This window comes from Mustela putorius, unplaced genomic scaffold, assembly GCF_011764305.1.
Source record: "Mustela putorius furo isolate JIRA1106 unplaced genomic scaffold, ASM1176430v1.1 tig00003862_pilon_pilon_pilon, whole genome shotgun sequence".
NCBI lineage: Eukaryota > Metazoa > Chordata > Mammalia > Carnivora > Mustelidae > Mustela > Mustela putorius.
Window position 1 is genome coordinate 2,304,989 of NW_025422014.1, and position 24,506 is coordinate 2,329,494.

At 37.6% G+C, this 24,506-nt stretch overlaps 1 protein-coding gene across 2 annotated transcripts in view; it reads left to right on the forward strand.

Moving 5' to 3' along the window:
* Window positions 1-24,506, forward strand: part of MAGT1 (magnesium transporter 1) — an 80,450-nt gene that overhangs the window by 1,361 nt on the left and 54,583 nt on the right. For both annotated transcript variants that reach the window (XM_004777107.3, XM_013048171.2), the window contains exons 2-3: window positions 12,246-12,415; window positions 15,939-16,056. In XM_004777107.3, the coding sequence (XP_004777164.2) occupies window positions 12,246-12,415; window positions 15,939-16,056 (288 nt within the window). The remainder of the gene's footprint in view (window positions 1-12,245; window positions 12,416-15,938; window positions 16,057-24,506) is intronic.

Genomic DNA, 24,506 nt, shown 5'->3' on the forward strand with positions numbered 1-24,506 from the left:
GTATAACAAGATATGGAGCAATACTTTAAATTTAAATACTTTAAATTTTATAAAGATACACTATAGTCTTAAGAGTGGCTTTCTCTGGGTAGTGGGGATTGTTCATTAGGGGAACACTTCTACTTTTTACTTCATGTACTGGTATTATCTGAATTTCTACAGTAACAACTCTTTATAAATAAGAAAAGTGAAGGTTTTTAAAAAACCTACTGTTTTTTCCAGTTTAATTTTATTTATTCATTTAATCTTTCACTGAAGTAGAAGCTGAAGGGCCGAGCAGGAGATAGATTATTTTAAAAAGGAATCAGCAATAAATTACATGCTTTAAAATGGTTAACATGATAGATTTTATGTTATATAAATTTTATCTCAATAAAATAGTTTAAAAAGGAATCAGATTCCAACTCCTTTCCCATGGTGCCCACATTTCAGACCCTTATTGCTCTTACAAATCTATTGCAATACTGCCTAACTAGTTGTTCTTGAACCCATCCTTCATAGTACTGCCAGAGATGCTAACATTAAAATCTGAAAACCTTTTCACCTATTTGGCAAAGTATGAAAGGGCTTCTGTAGCCTGACCCTTGTCTGTTTCTTCCAGGTTTATCTCAGTCCAAGCTCCCCTATACAAGTCATACTGAATGACCTGCCTTCCTTGATCTTTCTGTATTCTCTTGCAACTGTCTGTATTTTGCTGGAGTATTTTCATTCTCTCTTACCCCACCCTCTCATTCACCTAAGATTCGTGCTCTTTTTATTTTAAAGATTTAATTAATTAGTTAATTCATTTACTTATTTATTTGAGAGAGAGCGCACGCATGTGCACACAGGAGCATGCTTGCACCAGCACGAGGAGGGGGAGAGGCAGAGGAAGAGAGAAGGGAGAATCAGACTCTCGGTTGAGCAGGAGCTGGACAAGGGTCTCAGTCCCAGGACCCTGAGATCATGACCTCAGATGAAGGCAGATGCTTAACTGACAGGGCCACCCTGGTGCCCCTGAGGATTCCTACTCTGTAAGTCTTAGCTCAAACATTACCTTCTTCCTCAACCAGGGTTTTCCTGGTCCCCCCAGGTGAACTGAAATGAATTCAGCGCATTATATTATCATTGTTCATATATCAGTCTTCCCCCATTAGACTGTGAGCATCATGAATATACTTTTTTAAAAATACAAATACCTTTAAATTAATTTTTTCTGGCACCTAGCAGTGTCAAAAAGAGCCTTGATAAACATGATATTAATTAAATAAATTAATAAATGTGTGTATATAGGGTTGGGAATCCTGTTCTTTCACTTGCGGTTTGTTTAGGTTTTACAGCCTAAAATTGGATTTTATCATCGGTAAACAAAGAATTGATAGGATGGTAAACATGGATTAGTTTTTATCCCTTTCCCCTGTAACTGAGGATATTTTAGGCTGTTTGAAAAAGACTGCTGTGGGGCACCTAGTTCGCTCAGCCAGTTAAGCGTCCCAACTCTTGGTTTAGGCTCAGGTCATGATGTCAAGGTCCTGGGATCAAATACCACTTCCGCTTCTAGCTTCCTGCTCAGTGGGGAGTCCGCTTTAGGATCCTCTCTTTCCCTCTGCCTCTCTCTCCCTTCTCCCACCCAGCTTGCGCATATATATTTTTTTCTCTTTCTCTCTCTAAAAAATAGCCCCATTGGTTGAGTGTCTGCCTTTGGCTCAGGTTATAATCCAGGACAAACACCATGTGGGGCTCCCTGCTCAGTAGGAGAGTCTGCTTCTCCCCTCCACTCTTCTTATGCTGCTCCCGCTTTCTCTCTCTCTCTCTCTTTTTCACTCTTCCCTCAAATAAGTAAAATCTTTAAAAATTTTTTTAAAGATTTTATTTATTTATTTATTTGTTTGTTTGTTTGTTTTTTAAAGATTTTATTTATTTATTTGTCAGAGAGAGAGCGAGTGAGAGCGAGCACAGGCAGGCAGAGTGGAAGGCAGAGTCAGAGGGAGAAGCAGGCTCCCCGCGGAGCAAGGAGCCCGATGTGGGACTCGATCCCAGGACGCTGGGATCATGACCTGAGCCGAAGGCAGCTGCTTAACCAACTGAGCCACCCAGGCGTCCCAAGATTTTATTTATTTATTTGACAGAGAGATCACAGTAGACAGAGAGGCAGGCAGAGAGAGAGAGGGAAGCAGGCTCCCTGCTGAGCAGAGAGCTGATGTGGGACTCGATCCCAGGACCCTGAGATCATGACCTGAGCCGAAGGCAGCGGCTTAATCCACTGAGCCACCCAGGCGCCCCCCCCTTTTTTTTTTAAGATTTTATTTATTTGTCAGAGAGCTAGAGAGAGTACAGGCAGGCAGAGTGGCAGGCGGAGGCATAGGGAGGAAGCAGGCTCCTTGCAGAGCAAGGAGCCCGATGTGGGACTGGATCCCAGGACCCTGAGACCATGACCTGAGCCGAAGGCAGCCGCTTTACCGACTGAGCCACTCAGTCATCCCCCAGGCGCCCCTTTTAAAAAATTTTTAAAAATATTTACAGAAGTATACTACTCAGAGACAATTTTAACATATAGGTGTCCTTTTGTAGAGTACTTCATTTGGTCAATTTTTTAAAAACATTAAAAAAAAAAATCCCAGGTCTATCCACCATAGTAGATGTGGCTTTAAATAGTAGGTTGATGCCTGGGCTTATAATCTTAAGTATTCCTTTTAAAAAGATACTTTTTGGGATGCTTGGGTGGCTTAGTTGGTTAAGTGTCTGCCTTCAGCTCATGTGATCCCGGGGTCCTGGGATCGAGTCCCACATCAGGCTTCCTGCTCAGCAGGGTGCCTGTTTCTCCCACTGCTTCTCCCACTAGCTTGTACTCTCTCTGACAAATAAAAAAATTAAAAAGAAACTTTTCCTAAATTTATACAGTTAAAAATCACTCAAGTTCCTCCTGGTTGTCTATTGTTAAATGTAATGCCATCCTACTTACCTGATTATTTATACCTATAGTAGTGTTTTCACAGGAACATTGACTTATTCTCTAATATTTATTCAGTGCCCTTTTATATGCCAGGCACAATGGTTTATATGCATTATCTATAATCCTCACAATAACCCTGCAGAGTAAGTATTAACCCATTTAGGAAGATGAGGGAAGAGAGATTAAGAAGAGAGGTTATTGGGGACTTCCCCAAAGAAGACAGCTCTAGAGACTGAGCTGAGATTCCACCCCTGGTCTGACTCCAAACCCAATGCTGTCTGCTAGGTCACAAAGACTTCTTTTGCAATGACTTGTTTTATTTTTTTATGATGAATTATATCCGTCTGTGATAGAAGGGGAGTTGTTTGTCCTTGCATCTGTTGTCATTTTAGGAAGGCAGCACGATAACCATGAAAAAACATGGCCTTTGATAAAATGATCCATGTATCTTGATCTACTTCTGGGAATCTGTAATAGAGAAATAAAATGAAATATAGAGAACAGTGAATGCACATAACATACCAAAACCTGATTATAATAATGCTAGGAAGATAGATTTCTGCCCATTTATCAGGTTTTTTTTTAATCTGTAAAACTTTATTTTTTTAATTTTTAAAAATATTTTATTTATTTGAAAGAGATCACAAGTAGGCAGAGAGGCAGGCAGAGAGAGAGAGAGAGGGAAGCAGGCTCCCCACCGAGCAGAGAGCCCGATGCGGGACTCCATCCCAGGACCCCGAGATCATGACCTGACCCGAAGTCAGTGGCCCAACTCACTGAGCCACCCAGGCGCCCAAAAAACAGTAAAATTTTAAAGAACGTATATGTTAATGCGACCCTAATGATCCTTAACCAGTTGCTGAGTCTCATTTTCCTTATCAGTAGAATGCAAAAATGCCTGTTTGCATATAGTGAAAATTAAATGAGGGCTGTAAAGTGAAAATTAAATGTGGGCTATAACAGATATATAATGCCATCCTTTGCATGTAGAAGACATTAGATGAATATTAGAAAATAAGACTGTGTTCCTCTGCAGTAGTGAAATATTTTTTGCCTGATCTTTTTGTGATGTTTTTATGGATATTCAGAAAATAGAATAATTTTGACAAAACAGCAATTTTGACTGCATATTTTGACAAGGCAGGCTGTTGTTGGAAAAACTTCTACATTTTTTGACATTGCTTTGAAATCTGACAAATGAAATTGTCACATGTTTAAAATCTCTGGTTCTCTTTTTTTTTTTTAAAGATTTTATTTATTTATCAGAGATGGGGGGGGGAGAGAGCAAGCACAGGCAGACAGAATGGCAGGCAGAGGCAGAGGGAGAAGCAGGCTCCCCGCTGAGCAAGGAGCCCGATGTGGGACTCGATCCCAGGACGCTGGGATCATGACCTGAGCCGAAGGCAGCCGTTTAACCAACTGAGCCACCCAGGTGTCCCTCTGGTTCTCTTTTTTTGAGATTTTGTTTATTTATTTGACAGAGAGAGACACAGTGGAAGAGGGAGAAGCAGGCCTCCCGCTGAGCAGGGAGCCCGATGTGGGGCTCCATCCCAGGACTCGATCATGATCTGAGCCAAAGGCAGACACTTTAAGACTGAGCACCCAGGCACCCCTAAAATCTCTGTGATTCTTTAGAAAATACCTTATTACTAAGAATCAAAGGCCCAGTAGAAGTTGCAAAACAAATTGAAGTACCCCCTAAAACTAAAACATCAAGGAGAGGGGACAGAATATAGTTTAGCCCTGTCCAGAAAGTAGGTGCACTGAGAATGGAACAGATGACATTTAGGGATTAAAAATTCCCTCTTCTCTGCTTGCTGTCTGTCTCCTTCATTTGTTATCTGCCAGATAATGTTTCCACATTTGCTCAGTGTCACTCTTAATTTAAGGATGGAGTTGGAAATGTATTGCTTAACCAGGAATCTTATTTTACAAATGTCTGAGAACTAGTGGATGATTAAGAAAGCTAAAAATACCAAGAATTTTTATAAATAAACCCTGATGGTGTGGAACACAGATACAATCAAATAAGTTTGGGAGTGGGGGAAGGGAGGTGCCTTTTAGAGTAATTCAGACTGATGCTGTTTAGCTTTATTAGTTCTGAAATTCAGAAGAAATCTTAATGGCAGGGTCAAATTTGAGCTTTAAGTGATTATGTATATGCTATTTTTCATGAGCAATATTCAGGGACAGTAGGAGAATTATAGTTGTTAAGACTTAATCTAGTTTACTAGAGCTAATTTAGATATATATTGTGCAGGAAGGTAGAGTGAAATCAAACTATTGCGTCATTGCCTTTTCTTGGCTCTCTTAATCCTTTATAGGCCTAAAATGTTCATCATACTTGATTATTGCTAATAGAATTAGAGATATTAATTGGCTTCCTGTTAGGATTATTTTGTGGTCATACTAATATAAATGTTTCAAGAGAACAGAGAGTACAAGCTTACTTAACTTTGCTGGCAAGTATTTTAATTGTGAATAATATTGCTGTTTTGTTTTGTTATGCTTTGTTTTGTTTGAGTCGAAAATAAATAATGTAGTCCAGGAAGGAAATTGATTATGAAAGTCCTTCCTTATATATTTAATGTTTTTTTATAGCAAGCCTATATTTTGTTTTGGATAAATATATCTAATGCAGATTAAAAATTGGATGGATGTATTTTCTTAAATGTTTAGTAAAGCTGTTAGTAGAAAAGTATTTGCATTGAGTTGTTTCCAAATCGGTTGCTATTTTTAGTTGCTGAATAATTTGTTTGATAAACCTCTTACTCTTCTGTACTATAGTCCTTTGTGGTTCTTAACTTTAAAGTATTAAATAATAGAAGGTCATAAAGGATATGGGCAACATTTTAATCCTTTTCTTTTGAAGGTTATGTCATTGGAAGATAAAGGGATATCTGGGGAGTGCAGAGTGTGACTTAGTGAAGATGCTGTAGAAAAACAAAATTTTTATTTCTGAGCCATAGCTTTCAGTACTCAAACAATGGGTTCATGACAAAGAATGAAAGGTATCCTAAGGAAGATGGTTTTTCAGTACTAGAGGTTTACTCCAATTAAGAAAGCTTTCAACTCAAATGTGAATAAATGAGAAATTCCTTTATAGAACCATATACTAGGGTCACCTGGGTGGCTCAGTGAGTTAAGCCTCTGCCTTCGGCTCAGGTCATGATCTCTGGGTCCTAGGATCAAGCCTCGCATCGGGCTCACTGTTCAGCGGGGAGCCTGCTTCCCCCTCTCTTTCTGCCTGCCTCTCTGCCTACTTGTGATCTCTGTCTGTCAAATAAATAAATAAAATCTTTAAACAAATACATAGAGAAGACAGAGAACTAGTGAAGGAAGTGGCTAGGTAGGACTTGTACTCTAAAAACTATAAAACACTGATGAATGAAATTGGAGATGACACAAATAGATGGAAAGATATTCCATGCTCATGCATTAAAAGAACAAATGTTAAAATGTCCATGCTACCCAAAGAAAGCTATAGATCTAATGTAATCCCCATCAGAATAATAACAGCATTTAACACAGAACTAGAATAAACAATCCTAAAATTTGTATGGAGCCACAAAAGACCCCAAATGGAAAACACAATCTTGAAAAAGAAAAATAAAGCTAGTGGTATCACAATTCCGGACTTTGAGTGGTATTACAAAGCTATAATAATCAAAACAGTATGGCACTGGCACAGAAATAGACACATTGTTCAATGGAACAGTATAGGAACCCCAGAAACAAACCCATAATTATATGGTCAGTTAATCTTTGACAAAGGATGCAAGAATGTGCAATGGGAAAAAGACAGTCTCTTCAACAAATGGTGTTGGAAGAACTGGACCATGTTCTTACATTGTATACAAAAATAAACTAAAAATAGAGTAAGGACCTAAATGTATGACCAGCAAAGTGTTAAATCCTAGAAGAGCACAGGCAGTAAAGTCTCTGACATTAGCTTTTTTTCCTTAGATATGTCTAGAAAATATGTCTGACATTGGGCAACATTTGTCTAGATACATCTGAGGCAAGGTAAACAAAAGCAAAAATTAACTGTTTGGGATTCATTAAGATAAAAAGCTTCTGCACAGCAAAGGAAACAATCAGCAAACTAAAGGCAGCGTACGGAGTGGGAGAAGATATTTGCAAATGACATATCCAATAAAGGATTAGTATCCAGAATTTATAAAGAATTTCTATAATTCAACACCAGAAAAACACAAATAATCCAATTAAAAATGGGCAGAAGACACGAATATACATCCCTCCACGGAAAGATGCTCAGTATCACTGATCATCAGGGAAATGCACAGTGAAACTACAATGAGATGTCATCTCACACCTGTCAGAATGGCTAAAATGAAAAACACGAACAAGTGTTGGTGAGGATGTGGGGAAAAAAAGGAACCCTTGTGTACTGTTGATGGAAATGCAAACTGGTGCAGCCACTGTGGCAATATGGTGGTTCCTCTAAAAATTGAAAACAATTACCATATGATCCAGTAATCACACTACTGGGTATTTACACAAAGAGTACAAAAACACTAATTCAAAAGGATATGTGCATCCCTGTGTTTATCACAGCATTATTTACAATAGCCAAATTATGGAAGCATCCCAAGTGTCCATTGATAGATGAGTGAATAAAGAAGATGTATATGTACATCCGTACTGTAGAATATTATTCAACCAAAAAAAGAACGAAATCTTGCCATTTGCAACAATGTGGATGGAACTAGAAAGTATAATGCTATGTGAAGTAAGTCAGTCAGAGAAAGGCAAATACCATATGATTTCATTCATATGTGGAATTTAATAAGCAAAACAAAGGAAAAAAGACAAACCAAAAACCAGACTCTTTTTTTAATAATTTTTTATTTTTAAAGTTTCTTTTCAGTGTATCAGAATTCATCGTTTATGCACCACACCCAGTGCTCCATGCAATACATGCCCTTCATAATACACACCACCAGGCTCACCCAACTTCCCACCCCCCACCCCTTCAAAAACCCTCAGATTTTTTTTCAGAGTTCACAGTCTCTCATGGTTCATCTCCCTCTCTAATTTCCCCCAACTCCCGTCTCTCCATCTCCCCATGTCCTCCATGTTATTTGTTATGCTCCACAAATAAGTGAAACCATATGATAATTGACTCTCTCTGCTTGACTTATTTCACTCAGCATAATCTCTTCCAGTCCCGTCCATGTTGATAAAAAAGTTGGGTATTCATTCTTTCTGATGGAGGCATAATACTCCATAGTGTATATGGACCACATCTTCCTTATCCATTCGTCCGATGAAGGGCATCTTGGTTCTTTCCACATTTAGCAACCATGGCCATTGCTACTATGAACATCGGGGTACAGATGGCCCTTCTTTTCACTACATCTGTATCTTTGGGGTAAATACCCAGGAGTGCAATTGCAGGGTCATAGGGAAGCTCTATTTTTTTTTTAAGATTTTATTTATTTATCAGAGAGAGAGAGGGGGAGAGAGCGAGCACAGGCAGACAGAATGGCAGGCAGAGGCAGAGGGAGAAGCAGGCTCCCTGCCGAGCAAGGAGCCTGATGTGGGACTCGATCCCAGGACGCTGGGATCATGACCTGAGCCGAAGGCAGCTGCTTAACCAACTGAGCCACCCAGGCGTCCCATGGGAAGCTCTATTTTTAATTTCTTGAGGAATCTCCACACTTTTCCAAAGTGGCTGTACCAACTTGCATTCCCACCAGCAGTGTAAGAGGGTTCCCCTTTCTCTACATCCTCTCCAAAACACGTTGTTTACTGTCTTGTTAATTTTGGCCATTCTAACTGGTGTAAGGTGATATCTCAATGTGGTTTTGATTTGAATCTCCCTGATGGCTAGTGGTAATGAACATTTTTTCATGTGTCTGATAGCCATTTGTATGTCTTCATTGGAGAAGTGTCTATTCATGTCTTCTGCCCATTTTTTGACATGATTATCTGTTTTGTGTGTGTTGAGTTTGAGAAGTTCTTTATAGATCCTGGATATCAGCGTTTTGTCTGTACTGTCATTTGCAAATATCTTCTCCCATTCCGTGGGTTGCCTCTTTAAAAAACACTCTTAACTATAGAGAATGAACAGGTGGTTACCAAAGAGGAGGTAGATGGGGGATGGGTGAAATAGGTGAAGGGGATTAAGAGTACACTTATTCTGATGACCACTGAGTAATATATAGAATTGTTTAATCACTATGTTGTATACCTAAAACTAATATAACACCGTATATTAACTCTACTGGAATTTTTTTAAAAGTGTCTCAATCATTAAGATGTTACATTTGAGTTACCTAAAATATATCATATTCTTCAGTCATTCTAGAGAGATCAGGTAGTGTTTAATTATTAGGAATGTTGTATTTTTTTCCTGTTGTTCATCATTTGAATAGCTTAATGTTTATTTAAATTCCCTATGTTATGCATAGGTATTTATATAACATGTAGTTCCTGCCCTTAAGAATGAGAATGTATAACAGTAGTTCTGAAACTTCAGTGTCTATAAAGAGTCACTTGGGTTACCTGTTAAAATTTCATACTCTTGGAACCTACAGTGGACTTACTGAATCAGATTTACTAGAGGATGAAATCTGGAAGTCTTAACATCTAACAAGCTCCTTTATACCAGCCACACTTGTAGAAACTTGGGTCTAGAAAGTTTAGTACCCATTATGCTGAGGGCTTGCTCTGGGAAGTTTTGGTTTACTTTATCGCCACATTTATCTTTTATATTGTGTTTTGATCAGTAATGAATTAAAAATTGACTATATAATAAGATGATAAAAACATATTATACTGTGAAAATTCTTTTCAGTTTCCAGCAATGGTTCTCAATGAGGGAGGAGGGGAATTTTGCTCCTTGGGGTTGGTTATCTGGCAATGTCTGAAACATTTTTGGTTGTTGTCGTTGAAGGTCGGGGTACTACTGGCATCTGGTGGGTGAAGATGAGGGATGCTGTTCAACATCCTACAATGTGCAGGACAACTCTAGACAATAAAGAATTATCTGGGTCAAGATGTCACTATTGCCACTGTTGTAAAACCGTTGTTTAGAGTGATCTGTTTCCTCCATATCATTGTTCCACAAATCTTGTTAATTATTTGTTTTACTAATCTTTTGAGAGTGTGTATATTTCTCTGTGGGCTTAGAGTCTGTGGTTTTCCATTTGTGACATACTCATTTTATGGCTTTTACCAGAATTATTTTGAATGTGCTACAAAACTAATTTTTTGCATTTTTTTCTCTGTTGTTCATAGGTATACTCAGGAAATTTTTTTCAGTATAGGCTGAATTCAGCCATGCTTTAAAGGCAAATCATGCATTTTTACAATCCATGTTACTATTCCCTTCCTGGGAAAAGCAAGTTCAATATTTTTTAAGATTCTATTTACTTATTTATTAGAGCAAGCGCATGCATGTGAACAGGGACAAAGGAAGAGGAAGAGAATCTCAAGCCGACTCCCTGCTAAGCACGGAGCCCAACATGGGGCTTGATCCCAATGACTCTGAGATCATGACCTGAGCTGAAATCAAGAGTCAGATACTTAACTGACTGAGCCACCCAGGCACCCCGAGTTTTGATGGTTTTTAAAAGTATAACTATTAATCCTTTGTCAGATACATGGTTTGGAAATATTTCCTCCCACTCTGTAGCTTGTCTTTTCCTCCTCTTAACATGGTCTTTCCTAGAGGAAAAAAATTTATTTTGGTGAGGTTATCTTTTTTTTTCTTTTTTATGAATCATGCTTTTTGGCTTCAGGTCTAAGAACTCTTTCCCTACCCCAAGGTCCTGAATGTTCTCTCCTAATTTTTTTCTGAAACAAATTTTTTGGAATAAGCTGTATGCCCAGTGTGGGGCTTGAACTCACAATCCTGACATCAAAAGTCGCATGCTCCACTGACTGAGCTGGCCAGGTTCCCCTTTTTCCTTTTTGTCTAAAATTTTCATAGTTTTCATTTTTATGTTTAAGTATATAATCAGTTTGACTTAATTTTTGTATAAAGTATGAAGTTTAGTTTGAGATTCCTATTTTTGATAATGGATGTCCAATTGCTCCAGCACTATTTGTTGAAAAGACTAGCCTTGCTTTACTGAGTTTTTGCACCTTTATGAAAAATCAGTTGTCTATACTCAATGTAGGTCTGTTTCTGTGCCATTGATCTATGAGTCTATTCTTTCATCTGTACCACTCTGCCTTGCTTACTATAGCTGTATAGTAAACCTTAAAATCAGGTAGAGTGATACCCCATTTTATTCTTTTTTTAAAAGATTTTATTTATTTATTTATTTATTTGCTTCTCAGAGAGGGGGGGGGGAGAGCACAAGCAGGGGGAGCAGAAGGCAGAGGAAGAAGCAAGCTTCTGCTGAGCAAGGAGCCCCATGTGGGAATTCATCCCAGGACCCTGGGATCATGACCCAAGCCAGAGGCAGGTGTTTAACTGACTGAGCCACCCAGGTGTCCCCTCCCATTATTATTCTTTATTTTCAAGATTGTTTTAATACTCCAGCTTCTTTATAGGTGTGTTTTGTTTTTATTTTGTTTTGGTTTTGAGAAGCAAAATCTTGTACAAAACTAACTGGTTTGGGGCACCTGGGTGGCTCAGTTGTTAAGCGTGTCTTCGGCTCAGGTCATGATTCCAGGGTCCTGGGATTGAGCCCTGCATCAGGCTCCCTGGTTGGCAGGAAGCCTGCTTCTCCCTCTCCCACTTCCCCTGCTTGTGTTCCCTCTCTCACTGTGTCTCTCTCTGTCAAATGAATAAATAAAATCTTAAAAAAAAAAACTAACTGGTTTAACTCAACATTCTTTGGAATCTTTGGCAAATGAAATGTTTTATGATTTTATATTTTGTTTATTAGTATAAATAAGTAATTCACATCAACAGTGTGGTATCCGATTAAATCTCATCATGAAATAATAGAATTTTAAGAATAATTATTATCAGGCCCAATTACCAGATTTTATTTTTAGGTTTCTCACATTTTCTATATGCCTCTGCTTGTTAGTCTTTGTTTTAGGTAAGTTGCCTAGTTAAAAGGAACTTCAAGGGGTGCCTGGGTGGCTCAGTGGGTTAAACCTCTGCCTGCAGCTCAGGTCATGGTCTCAGTGTCCTGGGATTGTGCCCCACATTGGGCTCTCTGCTCATCAGGGAGCCTGATTCCCCCTCTCTCTCTGCCTGCCCCTCTGCCTACTTGTGATCTCTCTGTCAAATAAATAAATGAAATCTTTTTTTTTTTTTTAAAGGAACTTCAAATGCCATGCTGAGAACATTAACACCATGTTCCTCCCTTTTTTTCTTTTTTAGATGGTGTTATCAGAAAAGGTTAGTCAACTGATGGAATGGACCAATAAAAGACCTGTAATAAGAATGAATGGAGACAAGTTCCGTCGCCTTGTTAAAGCCCCACCAAGAAACTACTCCGTTATTGTCATGTTCACTGCTCTCCAACTTCACAGACAGTGTGTTGTGTGCAAGTATGAACTTTCAACTACACTTTAAAATTAAATAACATAATATTTTAACCATTTCTCAATCCCAGAATAACCAAATTAGTTCAGTGGGTACATAAACAATTATTGTGTGTGTCTTACTTAGGATGTCTGTAGTAGCACATACTGCCCCTTTTATAGTCATTTCTTGGTTGCCCACATTAGTGGGCACAAAGTGGGAACAAAGAGCAAGGATAAAGTATTGTGATAGCCATGATAGGAATAACTTATAAATTGAATAATCGTCGTATAAATTGGTATCAACTTATATAAATGTATGCCAGTTGGATTGATGTAGTATTTTATTATTTGTCAGTGCTTTCAGGTTCGTACTCTTATTCTATACAACAAGCCCAGAAGGTAAGTAAAGCAAATATTCTCTCATTTATGAAGAGATAGGTTCCAGAATCTTTTATCTGGTCTACCCAAAGCTAGAGATACTTAATAATGCAATAATGATAGCTACATCCCAATTTGGAATTACAAGAGAATGTTTTTAGAAAATAAAGATGTATGATTTAGAGATATTTCCTTTTTTTCTAGATTATTCTGAGTGATTAAAAACCTTGGAAATGGAGACTAATCTCACTTAAACTTTCATCAAACATTGGTTTATTGATTTTATTTTACTGTTTCTAAATGATCTTGGGAAAAAAGATTGATATTTCTTTTAACAAAAAGACTATATTTATTTTATTTATTTTTTTAAAGATTTTATTTATTTATTTGTCAGAGAGTGCAAGAATGAGCACAAGCAGGCGAAGTAGCTGGTGGAGGGAGAAGCAGGCTCCCCACTGAGCAAGAAGCCTGATACGGAACTCGATCCCAGGACTCTAGGATCATAACCTGAGCTGAAGGCAGACGCTTAACCAACTGATCCACCCAGACATCCCAGGATATATTTCTTTAAACAAAATTAAAAATAGTGGGTACTAAAACATAGGTTAGCTTTTGCTTTTTGTGTTTTTTAAACTTATATTTTTAGATCAATATGTGACCAGGGAATTCATGTTAAATAAAATGACAAAGCTACCCTGTGAAGAACTTATTTAATAAACTCTTGAAGGCTTTCCAAATTCTGACAGCCTGTGTGTCCATGTGAAGGATTAGGCAATTTTTTTTAGAATATGCATTATGCTACCCCAAGACTTGCCAACTCTTCTTAAAGGATTTTCCCCCAGAGGTAGGAGATAGTCAAGATATTTGATCCCAGAGTACTTATTTTTGGGTACATATGTTGGATAGTAGGTATTAATTATGCATAAACTTAAAATCTGGAATCACTCTTAATTTAGTCATTTCACTCAGCAGTCAGGAGTATACAAAATCTTAGGGAACAAACACAAACTTCTTCATAATTCTGTACTAAATGCAAATTAATGACATTCTTATTAAACTAAGTTTTTTTTAGTATCTTTCTATAAGACCAAATTTAAAATTAGCTCACATTTTCCTAAACTCATTCAAAAAATAAAATTAACAGCAGTGTGTATAATACTATATATTTGGTGCTATCAGGATGAGAAGTATAAGATATCCTACCCTTATCATTGGCTAGGAAAATGAATTCCGCATGTGAAAATTTAGCTTCCATTATAGGGCAATTTATAAGTAAGTACCAAATGGATTATGTGCATTATAAATAATACAGAGGGGCGCCTGGGTGGCTCAGTGGGTTAAAGCCCCTGCCTTCAGCTCAGGTCATGATCGCAGGGTCCTGAGATTGAGCCCTGCATCAGGCTCTATGCTCAGCGGGAAGCCTGTTTCCTCTATTCTCTGTCTCTGCCTGCCTCTCTGCCTACTTGTGATCTCTGTCTGTCAAATAAATAAATAAAATCTGTAAAAATATATATATACTACAGAACTTCAGGACAGACATATAACAGGAAGATTGGGTTGGTCTAATGGAGACGAAGGGATTTGTATTAGGGCTAGATAGATGGATCAGATTTAGATAGAAGCAGGATATTTTGGTTAGAAGTAAAGATAAGTGCAGGGGTACAGAGATAGTGGTAAATAAAGTGCCAGAATTAAGAGATCTTGTTTTATACTGATAAGTAGTAAGGCTACTAATATTTAGTTGCCTTATTGGAACTGGATGATAAAGAACCTTGAATAACCAGTGAAAAGCTTGGAGACTGTTCTGAAGGTAGTAGAAAAGCAACAGTGGAGAAGAGTAGGAGTTTCAGGAAGATAGTAATTTAGGAAGACTGATGTATATTGTAGTGTAAGAAGGATTGGAAGAGGAGAAACTAGAGTCAACGTTTTATATTGTAACATCTGATATTAAGGATCTGACTTTAGCTGATAGCAGTGAAAATAAATGGGAAGGGATGGAGTGAAAAGATAATCGCAAATGAAGAATTATCACATCTTGGAAACTGAAAGCATATGGGCAATAAGGGAAAAGTCAAATATGACTTGAGGTTTTAATTAATCTCAATTCCCTAGATCCTTGTTATCTTTCACCCTAATAATTCATCTGACTGTATTTTTATTTACTAAATAATGTCATGTTAGATTTATAAAATGGATTACTATTATAGTATACTTTCTCTGGAAATACTTCAACCTCGTCTTTGAACCCTTAAAAATAATTTAGGATGTTAAAAATTGTTCAGACAATTAGCTGGATTTTTCCAATGACTGCCTAAAGACCTCTGAGATAAGAAACAAGCACAATGTATGAAGCTGAATCAAGTAACTACTTTCTATTGAAATTCCCAACACTTAGAATAAGGCTTCTTTTATGCCAAAACAATGGCAATATTTTCCAAGGTTTGTCCTGACCCTGTCAACAGAACCTGACTGATGTTTGTCTCTCTCTCACTCTCCCTCTCTCCTTCTCTCTGTGTCTCTGTCTGTCTATCTCTCTCTCAAAAATATTTCTCCCATTGCAAAAACTGCTATTGCTTCTTTGGCTCTGTTCATTTTATTTTATTTTTTTTAAGATTTTATTTATTTATTTATTTGACAGGTAGAGTTCACAAATAGGCAGAGAGGCAGGCAGAGAGAGAGAGAGAGAGAGAGGGAAGCAGGCTCCTCACCAAGCAGAGAGCCCAATGTGGGGCTCAATCCCAGGACCCCGAGATCACAACCCGAGCTGAAGGCAGCGGCTTAACCCACTGAGCCGCCCAGGCGCCCCGGCTCTATTCATTTTAAAATGTTCATTTAAAAATAATGGTTTTTAAAAAATGTTTTAATGTATTTTTAAAGTATTTTTAAAATAATGTATTATTATTTTTAAATAATGTTTTAAAATGTTCATTTTAAAATATATGGGGGTGCCTGGGTGGCTCGGTTGTTTGGCATCTGCCTTTGGCTTAGGTCAGGATCCCAGGGTCCTGGGATTGAGCCCTACATCTGGCTTCCTGCTTGGAGGGAGGCCTGCTTCCTCCTCTCCAACTCCCACTACTTGTGTTTGTCTCGCTGTGTTTCTCTCTGTCAAATAAATAAAGTCTTTAAAAAATGTTTTATATGTTATCTTCATTTATCTGATTATATCCAGGCAAGCTGATGAAGAATTCCAGATCCTGGCAAACTCCTGGCGATACTCCAGTGCATTTACCAATAGGATATTTTTTGCTATGGTGGATTTTGATGAAGGCTCTGATGTATTTCAGATGGTAAGATCTTTGGCTTATGTTATTAAGTAGGGATAAGTTAACTATAGATAAAGTGGAATATATCTTTTTCAATAGGCACAAGAAGTTTTATTTATATATTTCTTATTATTTAAGTATACTGGGTATATGTTGTTATATTGCTTTCAGGTGTACAACATAGTGATTTGACAGTTCCATTCATTACTTAGGGCTCAACATAAGGGTAATCACTGTCCATTACCACACAATGTTATTGCAATATTATTGACTATATACCCTATGCTATAATTTACGTTTCTGTGACTTCCTTATTTTATAACCAGAAGTTTGTTCCTCTTAATCCCCTTCACCTATTTTGCCCATCTCCACTTCCCTCTGACTATCAACCATGTTTGTTCTCTGTTTTTCTGAGTCTATTTGTTTGTATGTTTTTTAGATTCCACATGTAAGTGAAGTCATATGATATTTGTCCTTCTCTGTCTTATTTCACTTAGCAAAATACCCTCTAGGTCCAGCCATGTTGTCATAAATGGCAAAATTTCATTCTTTTTTATGGCTTAGTGATAGAGTGTGTGTGTGTGTGTGTGTGTGTGTGTACATATTTTGGCTATTATAAATGTCTCTGCAATAAATAAGAATTTGTATATCTTTTCTAGTTCACGTTTTCATTTTCTTTGGGTAAATACTCAATAGGGAGAAGCAGGGAGCCCAATGCAGGGCTCGATCCCAGGACCCTGGGATCATGACCTGGGCTGAAATCAGACGCTTAACGACTGAGCCACCCAGGAGCCCCCCTCCCCATTTTTAAATTGGATTTTTTGGTTCTTTTTGGTGTTGAGTTATGTATGTTCTTGATATATTTTGGATAGTAACCCCTTATTGGATATGTCATTTGCATATATCTTCTTCTATACAGTAGGTTGCCTTTTCATTTTGTTGCTGTCTTTCAGTATGCGAAAGCTTTTAATTTTGGTGTAGTCCCAGTAGTTTATTTTTTACTTAATTTCCCCTGCCTGAAGAGACATATGCATAAATATGTTTTGGGAGCCAATGTCCAAGAAATTACTGTGTATGTTTTCCTTTAGATTTATGGTTTTATGTCTTACATTTAGGTCTTTAATCCATTTTAAGTTTGTTTTCGTATATGGTATAAGAAAGTGGTCTAGTTTTATTCTTTTATGTAGCTGTCCACTTTTACCAGCATAGTTTGTTGAAGAGACCATCTTTTCCCCTTTGTATCTTCTAGCCTCCTTTTTCTTGATTCATTGACTATATAAGTGTAGGTTTATTTCTGGGCTCTCTATTCTCTTCCATTGATCTTTGTGTCTGTATTTGTGCTAGTACCATAATGTTTTGATTACCTAGCCTGGTAGTATAGCTTGAAATCTGGGATTTTGATATATCCAGCTTTCTTCTTCTTTCTCAAGATTGATTTGGCTGTTTGGGATCTTTTGTTGTTCCATACAAATTTTAGGAGTATTTGTTTTAGTTCTGTGGTAAATGCTATTGGTATTTTGATATGGATTACATTGAATCTGTAGATTTCTTTGGGTATTGTGGACATTTTAACAATACTCTTCCAATCAATGAGCATGGTATATTTTTCCATTTGTTTGTGTTGTCCTCAATTTCTTTCACCAATGTATTATAGTTTTCAGAGTAAAGGTCTTTCACCTCCTTGATTATATTTATTCCTAGGTATTTTATTCTTTTTGGTATAATTGTAAATGGAATTATTTTCATAATTTTTCTTTTTGCTACTTAGCTATTAGTGTATAGATATGCAGCAGATTTCTATATATGAATTTTGTATTCCATAGTATCACTGAATTCATATACTAGTACTAATATATTTTTGGTGGAATCTTTAAGTTTTCCTATGTATAGTATCATGTCCTCTGCAAATAGTGACAGTTTGACTTCTTCCTTACCAATTTGGATATCTTTTATTTCTTTTTTTTTTTAAAGTTTTAATTTATTTATTTTTACAAGAAAGAGAGAGCGCGCACACATGAGTGAGGGAGGAGGGGCAGAGGGAGAAGCAGACTCTCCACTGAGCAGGAAGCCTGATGTGGGACTTGTTCCCAGGGCCTTGAAATCATGACCCAAGCCAAAGGCAGACCCTTAATTGACTGAGCCACCAAGGTGCCCTGGATATCTTTTATTTCTTTTTCATGCCTGATTGCTGTGGCTGGGACTTCCAGTACTATGTTGAATAAAAATGACAAGAATGCATATCTTTAACTTGTTGCTGATCTTAGAGGAAAAACCTTTAGGGTTTCACCATTGAATATGTTCGCTGTGGGTTTTTCATATATGGCCTTTATTACGTGGAGATATGTTTTTTCTAAAGCCACTTTGCTGAGAGTTTCTATTGTGAACAGATGTATATTGTCAGATGCTTTTTTTATCACACAGTTTTTAATCCATCCTTTTGTTAATATGATATATTACATCAATTGATTTGTGAATATGGAATCATCTTTGTATCCCTAGAATAAATACCAGTTGATTGTGGTTAATGATCCTTTTAAAGTATTGTTTAATTCAGTTTGGTAATATTTTTTTAAAGATTTTATTTATTTGACAGACAGAGAAGACAAGTAGGCAGAGAGGCAGGCAGAGAGAGAGAGAGGAAGGGAAGCAGGCTCCCCGCTGAGTAGAGAGCCTAATGTGGGGCTTGATCCCAGGGCCCCGAGAATGACCTGAGCTGACGGCAGAGGCTTAACCCACTGAGCCACCCAGATGCCCCTCAGTTTGATAATATTTTGTTGAAGATTTTTGTGTCTGTGTTTATCAGAGATACTGGCCCATTATTTTCTTTATTGTAGTGTCTTTTTTTTTTTAAGATTTTATTTATTTTATTTGACAGAGAGAGAGAGATCACAAGTAGGCAGAGAGGCAAGCAGAGACAGAGGGGGAAGCAGGCTCCCCGCTGAGCAGAGAGCCCGATGCGGGGCTCGATCCCAGGACACTGAGATCATGACCTGAGCTGAAGGCAGCGGCTTAATCCACTGAGCCACCCAGGCGCCCCTATTGTAGTGTCTTTAATCTGGTTTTGGTTCAGGGTGATGCTGGCCTCACAGAGTAAGTAAATTTGGAAGTTTTCCTTCCTCTTCTATTTTTTAGGATATTTTAAGAATAGGTATTAATGCTTCTTTAAATGTTTGCTGTAAAATTTACCTATTAAACCATATGGTCCTGGATTTCTTTTTCTTAGGAGGGAATTTTTAAAAGGTTTTATTTATTTGTTTGAGAGAGAGAAAGAGAACATGCATGCACAAGCGGGGCGTGCGGGTGTTGAGCAGAGGTAGAGGGAGAAGCGAACTCAGCTCAGCAGGGAGTCCAACATGGGGCTCAATCCCAGTACTGCGGGATCATGACCTGAGCAGAAGGCAGCCATTTTAACCAACTGAGCTACCCAGGTGCCCCTGTTGCATTTTTTTTGGATGACCCAGGAGCATTTTTTTGGATGACCATTTTAATTTCATTAGTAGCAATGAGTCTGTTCAAATTTTCTATTTTTTCCTGATGTACTTTGGAAGATTGTACATTTCTATGAATTTATCAGTTTCTTCTTTGGTCCAAATTATTGACCTATAATATTCAACAATATTCTCTTATAATCCTTTGTATTTCTGTGGTGTTGGTTTTTATTTTTCCTCTTTCATTTCTGATTTTATATATTTGTATCCTCTCTTTTTGTGTTATTAGTCTGATAAAGGTTTATCACATGTTTTCATCTTTTCAGAGAACCAGCTCTTGGTTTCATTAATCTTTTTTTTTTTTAAAGATTATTTATTTATTTATTTAACACAGAGAGAGAGAGATCACAAGTAGGCAGTCAGAGAGAGGAAAGCAGGCTCCCTGCTGAGTAGAGAGCCTGATATGGGGCTTCATCCCAGGACCCTGAAGGCAGAGCTGAAGGCAAAGAGCTTCCCACTGAGCTGCCCAGGTGCCTCTCATTGATCTTTTCTATTGTCTTTTTTTAAGTCTTTATATCTTAATTTCTGCTCTAATTTTAATTATTTACTTTCTTCTAGTAACTTAAGGCTTTTATTGCTCTTCTTTTTCTAGTTCCTTTAAGTGAAGGTTAGATTAGGATTTTTTTGTTGTTTTTTCTTTAGGTAGGTTTCTATTGCTATTAATTTCCCACTTAGAACTGTTTTTTCTATGTCCCAAAGATTTTGGACTGTTATTTTTCCATTTTCATTTATCTCCATGTATTCTTCAATTTCCTTTTTGATGACTTTGTTGACCTATTGTGGCATTTTTTTTTTTTTTTTAGTTTCCGTGTCTTTGTGTTTTTTCTAGTTTGTTTTTCCTGTAATTAATTTCTAGTTTCATACCATTTGTGATTGAAAAGATGCTTGAATATATACAATGGAATATTACTTAGCCATCAGATAGGATGAATAACCTACCATTTACATCAACATAGATGGAACTGGAGGATATTATGCTGAGTGAAATAAGTCAATTGGAGAAAGACTGTAGTTATCATATAGTTTCACTCATATGTAGACTAATAAGGAATAGTGCAGAGGACAATACAGGAAAGGAGGGAAAACTGGGAAGAAATCAGAGAGGGAGACAAACCATGAGAGACTCTTGACCAGGAAACATACTGAAGGTTGAAGAAAGGGACATGAGTCAGAGGGATGGGGTAACTGGGTGATTGGCATTAAGGAGGGCCTGTGATGTGATGAGTACAGGGTGTTATATGCAACTAATGAATCATTGAACATTATATCGAAACTAATGATGTACTATATGTTGGCTAATTGAATTTAAATTTTAAAAAATGACGCATGGTAGGATTCTAATTGTCTTAAATTTTGACACTTGTGTCTAGCATGATTTATTATCTTTTAGGAGAATATTGAATGTGCACTTCAATATATATATATAAAATATACATTCAAAAGAATGTATATTTTGCTAGATTTTTCTTTGTTACAATGTTCTATATCTGTGTGTGAAGTCTATCTGTCTAATGTGTCATTCAAAGCTGCTGGTTTTTTATTGATTTTATGTCTGAGTGATCTATCCATTGATGTCAGTGGGATGTTAAAATCCCCTACTATTATTGTATTACTGTGAATGTCTCCCTTAATATCTGTTAATGTTTGTTTCATTTATTTAGTTGTGCCTATGTTGGGTGCATATTTATAATTGTTAGGTTGATCTCTTTATCATTATGTAATGATGTAATTACATAATGGCTCTTTTTACAGTCTTCTGTTTTAAGTCTATTTTCTCTGATTTAAGTATGTGGATTTTTTTTTCCTGCTTCCATTTTCATAGAATATATTTTCCACTCAACTGTCTTTCTGTTTGTGTCTATAGGTCTGAAATGAGTATCTTGTAGGCAGCACATAGACTATTCTTGTTTTTTTTTTTTTAAATCCATTCACTTACCATGTTTTTTGATTAGAGTATTTAGTCCAGTTAATTATGTATAGGTATGTATTTACTGCCATTTGTTAATTTTTTTCTGGTTGTTTGTATACTTCTCCTTATTTTTGTCTTCTTTTCCCTTGTGGTTTGATGGATGTATCTAGTGTTATGCTTGGATTATGATGTCCTGTTTTGCATTTTTTATAAGTTTTTATGTAACCCTTGACTAATTTTTGTGGATTTAATTGATTTTACTTCTTTTGTGTTTTACCTCCCATGCTGGCTTTATAAGTAAGTAATCTACTGCCTTCCCTATATTTTTGCTTTCATCATTGAAATTTCCCCATTTCATACTTTTCTTACTTCTAGTTATGGCTTTTTTTCACTTAAAGAATTCCCTTATCATTTATCGTAAGTTTGGCTTAATCATGATGAACCTCTTTAACTTTTTTTTATCTTAGAAATACTTTATCTTTTCTTCAATTCTGTTGATAATTTTGCCCAGTAGAGTATATTAGGTTGTAGGTTTTTTCTTTCAGCACTTTGAATCTATCCTGCCACTCTCTTCTGGTCTGCAAAGTCTCTAATGAAAAATCAGCTGATAGCCTTATTGGGTTTCCCTAGTTTATAACTGTATAACTGTTTTTATTTCTCTTGTTGCTTTAAATATTCTCTATTATTAATTTCTGTCATTTTAATTATTATGTATCTTTGTGTAGACATGGATGTCTTTCCTGGACCTGGATGTCTTCCTTCCTCATATTAGAGAAGTTTTCAGCTATTATTTCTTCAAATAATTTCTCTGCCCCCTTCTCTCTTTCTTCTCTGTCTGGGATCCTTAGAATGCAAATGCTACTATACTTGATGACATCATAGAGGTCCCTCAAGCTGTTCTCTTTCTTTTTTCTTTTTTTTTTTAAAGGATTTTATTTGTTTATTTGACAGACAGAAATCATAAGTAGGCAGAGAGGCAGGCAGAGAGAGAGGAGGAAGCAGGCTCCCTGCGGAGCAGAAAGCCTGATGTGGGGTTCGATCCCAGCACCCTGGGATCATGACCCGAGCCAAAGGCAGAGGCTTTAACCCACTGAGCCACCTAGGCACCCCAAGCTGTTCTCTTTCTTAATTACTCTTATCTTTCTGCTGTTAAGTTTTTTTGCTTTCTATTACTCTCTCTTCCAGATTGCTGATCCATTCTTCTTTGTCTCCCAGTCTGCTGTTGATTCCCTCTAATGTGTTCTTTAATTCAGTTATTATGGTTTTCAGCTCTCTCTGGTTCTTTTTTTTTTTTTAAGATTTTATTTATTTATTTGATAGAGAGAGATCACATGTAGGCAGAGAAGCAGGCAGAGAGAGATGAGGAAGCAGGCTCCCCACCGAGCAGAGAGCCCGATGTGGGGCTCGATCCCAGGACCCTGGCATCATGACCTGAGCCAAAGGCAGAGGCTTTAACACACTGAGCCACCCAGGGACCCCGTGGTTCTTTTTATATATATATATATATATATATATATATATGTATATATATATACATATATATATATATATATATAGTTTTATCTTTTTCTTGAGATTCTCAATGAGTTCATCTACTCTTTTCTCAAGTCCAGTGAGTACATTTATGACCATTACTTTGAGTTCTTCATCAGACATACTGTTTATGTCCTTTTTGTTTCACTCTTTTTCTGTGATTTTGCCTTGTTCTCTTAATTGGGACACATTCCTCTTTCTCCTCATTTTGTCTATTTCTCTGTGTTTGTTAATGTGTATTAGGTAGGTTAACTATGTCTCCTAGTCTTGAAAGTAGTAACCTTGTGTAGAAAAAGCCGTATGGTGCCCTGTAGCACAACCATCCCTGTTCACTGGAACCAGGTGTTTCCCTGTGTGAACTGAATGTGCCCTCCTGTTGTAGATGAGCTATGATGGCTGTGAGCATGCTGGTGGGCAGGGTTGCCCCTCAGCCCAATCGGATTCAGTGACCTCCTTCACCTACTGCAGCTGTACTGGGCAGGGATTCCTTTCCACACTGTTGAGAGGCCCTGCTGCAGTACTCATGGGCTTGCTGTTGGGTGGGTCTGGCCCTAACCCTGGTTGTCTATAGCTAGGTGCTGCAATAGCTGCAGATGCAGGGAAGGGCAAAGCTGCCTCTTTGTGCAGTCACCTAAGAGGCTCAGCTTTAGGAATTGCAGGGGTGCTGTTTTGTGTGGTTATCTCCTCCTCATCCCAGGGAAGGAGTCACTTTGGAGGGGTACCAGTTCCACCTGAGATTATCTGCCAGGTATGGTGGGGCAGGAACCACTTTGGAGGGGCACCTGCTAAGGTGGGTGGGTTGAGTGGGGCAAGTCTACAGGCTAACACCAGAGCTGCATAGGTGGCAGTAACAAGGTAGATGGAAAGTGTTTGAACTGGCTCCTGCAAGTGTTTGCCTATGTAGGCTGGGGAGGGCAATATAAATAGTGTCTGCCAGCACTTTTGTTCCCGAAGATATCTGTAGATCCCTTCCCCTCCAGCACATATCCTAAAATTAGTGAATAAAATTCTATCACGTGTACCCCAGGTTCTTTTCAAACTGCTGCTTTTTTATCTAATTAAAAGAATTATTATTATTAACATATATTATTTCTTTTAGGGGTACAGGTCTCTGATTCAACAGTCTTACACAATACACAGTGCTCCTCACAACACATACCCTCCCCAGTGTCCATCACCCAGCCACTCCATCCCTTCCCCTCCCCTCCACCCCAGCAACCCTCAGTTTGTTTCCTGAGATTAAGAGTCTCTTAGGGTTTGTTTCCATTTCTGGTTTCATCTTGTTTCATTTTTCCTCTCTTCCCCTATGACCCTCTGCTTTGTTTTGTAAATTCTACATATGAGTGAGAGCATATGATAATTGTCTTTATCTGATTGACTTATTTCACTTAGCATAATACCCTCTAGTTCCATCCACACCACATCTTTTTTTTTTAATTCATTTGACAGAAATCACAACTAGGCAGAGAAGCAGGCAGAGAGAGAGGGGAGGAAGCAGGCTCCCCTCAGAGCAGAGAACCCAACCAGGGGCTCAATCCCAGGAT